The sequence below is a fragment of the Argiope bruennichi genome, chromosome 6 (genome assembly GCF_947563725.1).
Source record: "Argiope bruennichi chromosome 6, qqArgBrue1.1, whole genome shotgun sequence".
NCBI classification, from domain to species: Eukaryota; Metazoa; Arthropoda; class Arachnida; order Araneae; family Araneidae; genus Argiope; species Argiope bruennichi.
In genome coordinates, this window is record NC_079156.1 from 12,708,462 (window position 1) to 12,720,565 (window position 12,104).

Genomic DNA, 12,104 nt, shown 5'->3' on the forward strand with positions numbered 1-12,104 from the left:
ATTTTTTTTCAAATATATTCAAGTTCATCACTGTATTTTAGAATTTAAAAAAATTGTTTGCCATAGTGTTGAAGAATATTTTGAAAATTAAATTTTTTTTTAAAAAAAACTTATCTAACTCTCATCTTCTAACTAAAATATATAAAATTATTTCCATTTTTTAAAAAATATTTTTAATTTATTTTTTAAAATTAAATATACAGGACACACAAAAAATATATATATATGAAAGATAATGTGAGCTTTTAGATGCTGAGATTGGGAAACAAATAGAATAAGAACCATCAAACCTTACTATTTAAGGATAGAACATTGTAATAAGGTAACAAATCTCCATAATCTAATTCATCTTTCTAACTTCAGTAGTAAAAAAGTCATACGAAAAGGAAAATTAAAACTCCTCCGCATCTTTTCTATCCTCTTCAAGTTGTGTATGTGCCATACCAGTTACAACTCACCTCCACAAGGAATAATTCAATTCATATTTGTTTCTGTTAATGTAAATATGCTTTCAAAAAATTTTATGTAAATATTTGCAAATAGTGTTCTCTCATATTACATCTATAGTAATCATGGAAGATTTTTTACAAGTTGGATGGTTCAAATAGAAACAAATCTGTGATTTTTCATTTTAACCACACCAGCCTAAAGGTCCTGGAACTTCTCTCATTGATTTTACAAATTTGATTAGTATCTTTTGCTAGCTATCCCAGTCATCTAGAAATAACATGAATATCTACAGAAATCTTTGATAAAGCTATCTTTTTAAAAATTTTTAAAAAATGGAACAAAGAAGGCCCAGATAAGGGCACCCAAAATTAGATCAAATTCATTTAGTCTTCAAATAATGAAAATATATTGACAAAAATTTGAGAGAGTAAAATTACCTCTTTCCTTTTTCATTCATTGCTGCTAAACGAAACCTATACCCAGTAGCAGGAGATAGTTTGGCAATTTTATACTGCTTTAGAGGCCCAGTGTATACAGGAACAAAACTATTTCTGCTGTAACCCTGAAATAAATTCTTCCATTATTTCCCATCTATCTTAATAATGAAGCATAAGATTGAAAATCAAATAATAAGCAAATGAAAGGGGGAAAAAAAAGAAAAGAATTATGGAATGGTACCTGCTGGCTCACCTCATCATATTCTAAAATGTACGTTATTTTGGAAGTTGGAGAATCACAACTTGTCTGTAAAGAGATTGAGAGGAGAATTAATCAGCAACAAAGTCGCTTCTACATTCTTCTCTTATACAGAAAATGCCTTAAAAATGAATTTTTTATAGAAAAGATCACTGCAATACTGTCTCATCTTAAGCCTCTAAACACTTTCACTATAAATTGTTAATTAAAAAATGAATTAGACATCATTTAGTTCCTATTTACATAATTAAGAAATTATAAAATAAATATAGCTAAATATCATGTTACTCTTTTTAAGCAATTATTGTTATTTTTTGATACTATACAGGAAGAATAAAAAAAGAGAGAGAGAGAGCTCTTATTTTATACTAAGCTATTAATAATTAAAGTACATGGAGAGTCAAATAAATTTAAAAAATAGCAATATTTATAAATAATGCCCAATTTTCAATATAATTCAATTAATTCTTGTAATCACCGCAATTTAATTCAATTATTCAAAGCAAACTTTCAAGTCACAAAAAAACACATTTTATACATGATTATTTCATAAATAATATATACAATAATTTTTAAAAATTCTATTCATTGTCAGTCAGTTTGCCCACAAAAATCAGAAATATTTCAAAATGAAATATCTTGATTAAATAAGAACATAGAAAAGAAAACCATATTTATTTGACCTTGATGATTTTTTTAATTGCTTTATGTTCACCTAAATTTTGCATTTTTTACCAATTTACTATTTTAAATAATAAAAGATTAATTCATTTAAATTAATGAACAGCAGTTATATAACAAATTCTACTATTATATATTAGTAAAAATAATGAAACTGCAATAAATTTCAATTGCAAAACTAATAAATTGCACAAAAAGATGGTGAAATATTTTAAAACTACTGAATTTTATCATTTAACAATTCTGCAAAATTAAAAATGAAAAATACTTACACCCCATTTTAAAGTCAGACTGTTTTTGGTTCTGGCACAAAGCCTAGGAGGTTGAGGGGCTTCGGGTTCAACAGATTGTGTTTTAAAAGTCAAACCTTTAAATAAAAGTTACATTATATTATACATAAATGTTTGATCTAATGAAACTGAGCAAAAATATTTCTAGTTAAATAATGAAAAATAATAAAAATCGAGCTTTTCTCCTATTTTAAATTTGTAACAAATATTTAAAATAATTCAAATATTTGCAAATGCAGAATATTTTAATGCAAAATAATTTTTTTTCAAATGCTGAGCATCATATTTTTATATAATGCTGAACATTTGCAAGCTTGTATAATTTCAAATTTTTTTTGCATATGCTTGAAAATTTAAAAACATTTCCTGGAAATCTTAAATTAAGAAATGATGCTTTTTTTTAGTTCATTCAGTTTCATATAACATTTTACAAAACTTAAAATGATATTCAAAATTTATGAACAATTAAAATTCAAAAACTTAATGCAGAAGTAGATTTCAAGACTACATTCAAAAATTGCTAAACCAAAACCATAAGGAATTAAAATTTTCACAATCACATATAATAATATTACATAGCAAAAACTAAAATTTATTTTATGCTTTTTTTTTAGAGTTTTTTATTTCAAAGCAGAAAATATAATAAATGCAATACTATTTTAACTTTGAACAGTATCCAAAGTTTCAGCTGATTCAAAGTCAGTTTCTACATATTCAAACAGAAAGAAAGAGAAAAAAAAATCACCTTTTGCACTGCTTCCACGAATATCATCTACCGAAGCTTGAACACTAAAAAATTACAGACAGAGTAATAAGAGCACAAAATATAAATATGCGCTTGCATCAATTTGAATTTTAAAAACAATGCAAAATACTTGCAAGAAATAATATAAATTGAATAATAGTAAATTGAAAAAAAGAATATGATGAGTACAACATTTTATTTGATGAATACAACTTTAAAAAAATAAAGAGTCATACCATACATAATACTCTGTAGAGGGTTTCAGCGATGTTATGTTACAATGGTGATCCATACCACTATAATAAGAATATAATTCTATTAAATTATGTAAGTAATAAATACATATAAAATAAAATTACTCAAAACAGTGAGGTTTGCTGAAATTCCTATCAATATGAAATATTTTTCTAACCCCTTATCTGGCTCAGCATATTTCATAAAATTGACTTCCTCCATTAGTTATTGCCAGCAATGCAAGTATATCCACTGCTTCGATTGAAATAAAATAGTCTCTTGGACAGCAATTTATTACGGATATGCCATGGTTTAGAATGTAGAAGAGAAATGCTGTTATAAAGGTAGTATTAAAAAATCTAGAGTTGGAACATGTTTGCTTGCCCCTCCTCCACTGTAATTTTTTTTATTATTATTATAATTATTCATTTATTTTTATTACTGCATTGTATAAGAAACACATTTTCAATTTCATTATTATTCAGTTTTTTTTTTTTTTAAAGATATAATGTTGATTTATGTATTCAATATTTTAAAATCTACCACATAATAAATAATATTGAAAGCTTTTATTATATTTAGTATGTTAAATTTCTGTTTAGTGTGTGCGTTTCTCATCGCAATTGTAAAAAATATTTTAATTGTGAATGTGCTGCTATTTCTCTCAAAATACTTAACATCATTATCATATGAGAAAAAACATGAAGCAGTGGAGTAGAAATGAGGCACTTAAAGACATTTAAGGAATTTATTGAAAAAATATTGTAATATTTTAAATACTTTTTCCAACTAAGATAGATCAAATCTTACCTATAAACAGACTTGAAGCGGCCTTCTTTACCTTTCTCACACAACATCACTTCATACATTATTTCGCTTTGTTGAAGAGTTGCACATGTAATAGGGTCTAAATCAGAAACAGGGACATCTGGAGGTTTCCAACTCACCATTACGCTGTATGGTGATAATTCTGTAACCTGAAAAATATAGAGAATATTTCAGCAGTGCTGCAAATAAAAATAGTATTTTTGTCCTTCAAATTAGATAATCAAAAAACACAGGGATTGGAGTACTATATAAGAGACACAATTAAAACTTGTCTGTTTAGGTCTACTCTGAGTTATAAAACAGGATGTTGGCTTCATTACAAAACTTCCCTGGTGGTTTTTTGAAGCAGTTAATAATGAAATTCAAATTGTCCTAAAGTTATAGATGATTTCAAGTTTTCCACCTGAGCATGCGGAAATGAAAATTTCATTTTATAGCATACTATCTAGTACTAAATGAATAATACAAGCTCTTCATAGTCTAACTGATTCTTAATGACAAAATACAAAAATTTAAAAAATTATATTAAATCATTTCAATATATCATTAAAAAATTTAACCAATACTTGACCTGCCTTATAATTTGTAAGAAAAACAAAGCAATTTTTAAAAAAATAAGAGATAAAAATATAAGTTTTTACATCCTTACCATAGGAGGCCTAAGATTTGAAAGGTACTCTGACAACATCCATGTCACCTCTTCATCTGAAGTAAAAAATAAAAAAAAAAAATGTCAATATTAGAATATAAAAGTAGAATTCAATATTTTAAAAATTTACTTCAATTAAGCTAAAAAAAATTTTTTTAAATACCTTCAGATGCATTGCTGCCAGATGCAGAGCTACCACTAATACGGTAGGGATCGTCATACCCATAGATCTTTTTCTCTATAAACATGCATAAAAATATAACTTTAATATTAAATCTTAATTGAATTAAATTAATAATCAATATTTATAAATTAATGTTTAATATGCATCAAACATATTTAGTTAATAAAAATTTATTCAGTAAGTAATTTTTGGTTTGATTTAAACAAGTTAATAAAAACAAACAAACTATTTTAAGGGTTATTTCACATTATTTGGAATTAGATTTAATACAATTAAAACTCAAAAATTAACTAAAAAAAGAAAGAACTTAAAAGTCAAAAGCATATATTCTCAAGGAAACATCACCCAAAAATTAGTCAAAATATTGATTTTCAATTTATTAACATATTTCATTGCTCTTCAACTCATTCAGCTAAATTTTCTTAGTATTTCAGAATTTATTCCATTTGCAATAAATAATAAATAAAATAATGCACAAATAAATTTTTAAAAGCCTTTTTTTTTTTTTTTTAACCCCAGTCTATTTAAAAAAAATTATTTGCTTATACTTGTTTATCATTATTGTTATGAAATTTTGCATACAACATATACAATGGTTCATTATTATTATTCATTATTTTTTTAAATATACAAGATATAAAATGAGATAACAAAGTTTTCATATTACTCATTATACTTAATGTAAAAATCTTATATTAATGAATCTTTAAAATCATGTTTAATTTTGTTTCATATATATTTTCATGAATCAACAAATACTATTTGATGTAAAAATATGAATAGTACAAAATGCAATAAGGTATTTTAAAAAACAAATTTTTTTAGGGAATTTTTATTTTTTTAAATTTTAATTTAAGTGACATGATTTTCAATTAAAGTGACAAGTGATAAATGATTTTTTTAAAGGGGATTTCATATTAAAATCAAGTCAGGCCATAATATTATAAAATAACTTTTGATAATATCTTTTAAAAATAATGAGAACTTAATATGTCTCTAGATCTAAACTAAACTGAAAAAGAATTAGATAGAAATTTTGCTTACACAACTATAATTGAAAGAATCAATTTACTTATTAATACATAAAACTGCAATGAAAAGCATTTGCAATTAGTAAGAAATATATTGAAAAATATATTTTGGCAAATAATGTAAAAGACATAAGAGAATGGAACATCTTTAAAAAATTACCTTTTCTACAAATAAAGGAATTAGATTGGTTTGGCAGCATTGTTAACTTGTCTCTACTCCGACTATCCAATTTTCTACGAAATTTATAAGTGGAGCGCTGATAGCTTTCATCTTTTTGTGTCAGATATATTTGACTGGGTGGAGGCGATGCATCCAAATCTAAATTGGCAATTTAAAAGAATAAGAAAGATTTTTTTTTAAGTCTATATAAGCTTTGTTAGATTTTAGTTGGCATTTCAAATACAAACAATAGAAAATTTGTTTAATTACAGAACACCAGTATAAGAAAATCCATACTCATGAATATAGTATTTTTAGAAGTTTAAAAATAAAGGTGAACAAACATCTTCAGGTATAAAAACTCTAAAAAATATTCTCAACCTATTACAGTTAAAAAGCCACAGAGGTGTGCAAAATATGCGCACAGATTGTTTCATTTTCTGTCTTTGAACTTCACAATGTCACAACTAATGGTAACATTTGAAAGACATTGTCTCTCCCTTGGTAAGTTGAAAGTCAAAGTTGCAATTTAATGAGGAATAGGAAACTTAACAAGTATTTTTCAAATGTCAATTTTAATTTTGTAGTAAATTTAAATCATTAGGAAACAAAGAAATCATTTAATTAGGATCCATAAACATTAATTAGTGTCTTAAAAGAGCATTGGAAATATTGTTATCTCAGCCATGTATTTATTTGGAGGAGATAAAGAGATTGGAATATAAAAGATATGTTTAAGAATATATATTGTGTCCTTAAAAAAAGTGTTATTGCAAAAAATTATAAAATTGTAGGGAAATAAAAAAGAATAATAGTAGCCACATTTTATTTTGAAATGTGACTTGTAATAACCTAACTATGTAATTTTTTTATATAACCAGATACATTACTTGAAATAATTAACAAAAGAGAATGCACCCTATATTTATTGGAACAATAAAATAGCTAATCAGCTAACTAATCTATTTATCATGCTATAGTTGAATATTTACATAACATTCTATGCTATTAGTGCTGCAGCTTATTTTTTTTTTTAAAGATGCAACACTTTATATACGTATGTTTGAAAATAAAATTAAACCAATGTCAAGAGAATGCTTTGTGAAAAAAGTAAAAGCAGAATATTTAGAATAAGTTCCATTTTGGAAAAAGTGTATTTTGTAGTTAGTAATTTAGAAAGCATTAGTGGGATATCTGCAGCTACTGTGCATTCAAACAAAGTCAAAGAAAATGACTTTTCTTTCCTCTCCCCCGATGAGCAGATACCGTCCATTTTACTTGAGATTCTTTTATGCAAGATTTCTGTGTCAGAAAATACATATGTTTACAGTTAATCAAGAATAAAATATAATATTGACAGTTGTAAATCATTCCCAGCTCAATAAGGACATGCAAGATGCTTCAGTTTATATTCATTAACTAAAAAAGGAATATTTAAAACACAATTCTACAAACCTTGTGGAGATTCACCATTACACTGTGATCCAGGATGAGGAAGAATACCTGGAATAGTAGGAGGACTAAGAGCAGGTTGCATATGACTAGGTGGCTGTGGTTGAAAATGTGGAGGCCCATAGGCAGGTGTGGGATATGGATAATACTGCGCTATAGGTGCAGAAGATGCATGACTTGGGCTCTGTAATAAATATTTCAAAATAAATTTTCATTTTGAACTCATCTTTAATTTCCTTACATTGTGATTAATAAAATTACTATCCAAGTGACAAAATAATGTATAAGTAATGGTTTGTGAGGGCATAAGTATCACACATAGACTATGCTATGTAACATAAATGCCATTCATAGATTTAAACTTTAAAATGTGTCATTTATCAGCATTAAAATGTTGCAATAATGATAATGGCAATATACATTCAATTGAACAGACTCAAAAATCAGAATAAAAAAATTCCCCCTCCCCAAGTAACATGATTTTTGAAAAATACACATGGGTAAAAAAAAAAAAAAAAAAAAAAAAAAACTTGTTTCAAACTGAATTAAAAGGCCTTTCCCTCAATAAGCATATAATTAATATCTTTTAACTTTACAACTGAATTCGTAATGGCTAATCAGTAGTGATATCATGGTTACTAATCGGAAATCCTTAGAAACCAAAATGGAGGCTGATGTGAAATAAATATTTGTTCTATTCTGCAAATGAAGCCACAATAATCATCAAGTTTGAAAATTAGCCGTCCCAAAAGAAATTGAATCTTGGTGCTTGTATCTATCTGACAAACCCCACTGAATATATGAAGGAGTAAAATCACTGGGATTTGACAAAAAGCTTACCAGCCATGATAAGTGTGGTGAATAGCATATAAGCCAGTTAATAACTCTTCTACCCGAACAATTGTTTTGGTATAATGGTTCAGTTACTGGACTGCTAACCACAAGGTCCCAGGTTCTAACCTCGCGCATTGCATACCGCCTCATAAGGAAGGTTTATTGGGAAAATGCATAATGTGGGACTGGGTGGTACATATCAGTACATTGTTGCTCAAACCAGACTAGTCTCTTGGTAATCCTGATATTTTTTTCGAGTTATGAGGACAATTAAACACATTTTTGTCTGAAGTTCCATAAATGAAATAGCCTTATTTTATAAATGCAACATAACATTTGCAATCATATGAATATATACAATTACATAGTTTATTATGGATGTCACTTGAAACTTAAATTATTAAGTGATTATCTCCCTGCCTAGTTTCCTCACATGAAGAATCAAACAATTTCTGTATCTGACATCCTCTTCCATAAATATCACAGCTATTAAAATTCATTTTTTTTCTCTGTAGAATTAATGGAAAAATGTAACTAACTACATTCATATCTGTAAAAAGGTACTAGACATCGTACATTATAGAAGTAGAAGATAAAAGAAAGAATCGCCACTTCAAGCATAAAAAAAGTTTTTTTTTTTTTTTTTCGATACATTTATTTGTAACCGAAATGTGCAACAAGTGTGTCTGATTATGTCAAATTGATTGTATTTGATTATGTCGCAAGACAAGCAAACAATCTACAGAAAAAACCCATTATCAAAATGTCAAAACGATTTGTGAGAAAATACTAAACCACTCTGAAGCAAATACTCTAAAAGTGACAGAAATATGGATTTTTCCATCCCATTTTTTGATGGCTGATACGGTTAGAATGCTTGTCTTCAAATTTTAAATCAGAAATTCAAATATTTTAAAGATTTATGAGTGCAGTCCATCTCAAAATTAAATAGCTGAGATTATGTGGTTAATTTTGTTTTCATTACTCATAATATTTTTTGTTTAAATCAAATCCTTAGTTGAAATTTTTATTCAAATTTCACTAATTAACTTTTTTTCCGCGTTATGCACTCTTTTTGAGTTCTCATTACTCAACTAAATAGCTTTTTCTTCCAAGGCTATTTGTTTTTAGTTAAAGTTTGCAATTTCGTATTTTGTTGTCTGCCAAATGATCATATAGATCATAATTGCTGTTTCATCCATCTCGCTAAAAGTGTTTTGAAGTTATCTTTTTCGCGGATAGACAGACGAACAAATAGACATGTCAATTCAGAACTCGAATGGAGATTCGTTAAAATTTTGAGTTCGGTTTTTTTTTTTTTTTAAACCTCTTTTTCTAACTATTACAATATTTTCTGTAATCTTCATATAAGAATAAAATGCAACAGTACACTGCAGCCAAAACATTCCCAACTATAATAAAAGGAGCCACTTTAAAATCAATTCAAAACATAGATAAAAACAAAGATAACTTTTCACTCCAAATATATCAAAGTTGAAACGTGCCAAGGTAAAGAAAAACCTTTTCTCACAATCGCTCGCATATTACAGGTAGAATTTTTCATTATCATTTGATCTGCTAAGTGTTAATCTTTTAATGCTTTTTTTTATAAATTTAATAATTTTCAATTTGAAAAACTGTACATAAGCATTTTTATATAGTTAGAAATAACTAAAACAGACTTGAAAGATCACTATTAGAGGGAAAAAATACACTCGTTGCTTTTAGTTTTTGAAGAAAAAAAAAATCAGTATCAAAAAATCAGTTGTATCAACATGTATAAATACAGCTATCTTAAAATGCGTGGTCTATTACACCTTTAAAGGTACTGAATACATGCATACCAAATTTCCTGAAATTTTATTGAGTTGACTTTGAGATATCGTGTTTTCCGTGAACCACAGTGAAATATTCATTCTTCAGAAAATGCGTTTAGATATTGTATTTGTAATTTAGTTCAGCCAAATGCGCTAGAAACAAATGAAGTTTTCACACTTTTTTTTAACAGAAATACTAGAAGTAAGCAGTAGATAGTGAGTTAATATAAGCACATCAAATATTATTTAGGAGAATTTTACGATAAAAATAAAATAAATCGCTTATTTCTGATTAAAAATACCACTGTTTCCGATTTCCTTTTTATTTGTTGTGTGTTACTGAAACTATTGTGTCTATAGTTCTATTTTACGTATATTAAATACAAAGTCTGTTTCAGAATCTACAAAGTTTGGACTTTATTTTCAGATCATTAAAAAAAAAAAAATCAAATTTTTCTGGAAAAAGAATTTTTATAACTTAGTCGGATACTTATTTTTTTTTTTTTTTAAATCATTACTAGCTAAAACTTTTTAATTCATTTTACAACTGTCGTTTGTGGCTCAGTTTTGTGTTTGGATAAAATCCTGCATAATGATGACAGACGAAGGACATTTAAACGAGATTACGCAACATTAAAATATCATTATTTACAGAGAAATGAAAAAAAAAATTAGTAAAGAAAATTCGACACCCAACAATTAAAATGGCAACAGCGAAAGCAACTATATCAACTTTTTTTTTTCTTCCTGCCGCTACGGAAAATGTGTTCCCAGAGTTCTCCATTTCCTCTCCCCGAGTGATAACTGAGCCGGCGGTTGCAGTGGGCGGCAGCGCTCATTCCAAGGATCTGATATCAGGGCGTCAGAAACGAGGGAGAAACCCAGAAAAGAGTTGGCTGGCAAGGTCTTCGAACGCCCGGCCAGCAGAAGAAAGAAGCCATATTCTACTTCCTAGTGTTCAGACAAACAACCAAAAAAAAGTAGCTCAACAGAATTAAAATATAAATAATCAAATGATGCAATGGCTGATATATAAAGCAGGACAAGGAGATAGGGGCAGAGGACTGCCAATTGACAAGTTTCGCAACCTTATTTTCTTTTAACGATATTTCCTTTAAAATCAATTTCGAAATAAAGAAAAATTCATCAATATTTTAAATTTGAACACGCAAACTTTCATTTAAAAACTGCAAAAAATTGTGTACTTTGCTCAGTCATTGTCAATTCCTTCTATATATGTAGATTTATCAGTATCAATTTTGAAGGACAATTTTATAAATATATAAAAAAACAAGTTTTTTTTTTCAATTTATAATTCGTATTATAAGTATTATAGTAATTTGTAATCAATTATTTCACAAACTCTATATCAGATCATACCACTCAAAACGCATGCTAGGCAACTTCCCAGCCTAAGAACATGAGTTCCTGTAATCATTTCGTTGTACGCAAGCACTGTCAGGCAGCAATCGCCTCTCCTGGCCTGTAAATGGCTGTTTTTTCCACCAGAACATCACTTAATTTCATTAACTGAGCCTGATAGTATTTAGTTTGAACACTGACCAGATAGATTCCAGAAGCTCTGGAAAAGGACTCTTTCCGATCCTTTCAGCCACACAGTAACAGTTTCTTGTAATAGATATTCATTTTAGCAACCGATATTGATGGCCGTCCTTGATCAACCCAAGATTTTTTTACGTTTAGGACTGTCGTATAAAATCTGCTATCGACCACTCATAATGATTTTGTTCGAAAAATATTCTTTCTTTTGTACCGAGAAGGCAAACTCATGCAGGTGTCAACTTTTCGATTTTTACTTTTTTTCCATCAGTTTACGGAAAACCCATTCTCCTTACCTCTGTAGCTGCCCACATCATGCAATCGAAATGATATTCCTTAATGAGTCATTTCTCACTGCTTTGCAAACTCTTCTTGAGTTCAACGTGGATTTTCAGCCACAAAAACTTAGAAGTTTTTCGTCATCCATTTTTTATTATTATTACTGCAACTGGATTTGGATCGCTCTCGACTAAAATTTCAACCATGAAATCTT

General features: G+C 27.8%; 1 protein-coding gene across 3 annotated transcripts in view; it reads right to left on the reverse strand.

The window, feature by feature from the left end:
• Positions 1 to 12,104, reverse strand: part of LOC129971209 (fibronectin type-III domain-containing protein 3A-like) — a 106,860-nt gene that overhangs the window by 25,668 nt on the left and 69,088 nt on the right. For 2 of the 3 annotated variants that reach the window (XM_056084787.1, XM_056084785.1), the window contains exons 3-12: positions 7,404 to 7,584; positions 5,949 to 6,107; positions 4,737 to 4,811; positions 4,574 to 4,629; positions 3,907 to 4,073; positions 3,099 to 3,158; positions 2,863 to 2,906; positions 2,100 to 2,194; positions 1,129 to 1,194; positions 888 to 1,012 (exon numbers count right to left, since the gene is read on the reverse strand). In XM_056084787.1, the coding sequence (XP_055940762.1) occupies positions 888 to 1,012; positions 1,129 to 1,194; positions 2,100 to 2,194; positions 2,863 to 2,906; positions 3,099 to 3,158; positions 3,907 to 4,073; positions 4,574 to 4,629; positions 4,737 to 4,811; positions 5,949 to 6,107; positions 7,404 to 7,584 (1,028 nt within the window). The remainder of the gene's footprint in view (positions 1 to 887; positions 1,013 to 1,128; positions 1,195 to 2,099; positions 2,195 to 2,862; positions 2,907 to 3,098; positions 3,159 to 3,906; positions 4,074 to 4,573; positions 4,630 to 4,736; positions 4,812 to 5,948; positions 6,108 to 7,403; positions 7,585 to 12,104) is intronic. The other variant, XM_056084786.1, reaches the window with a different exon arrangement.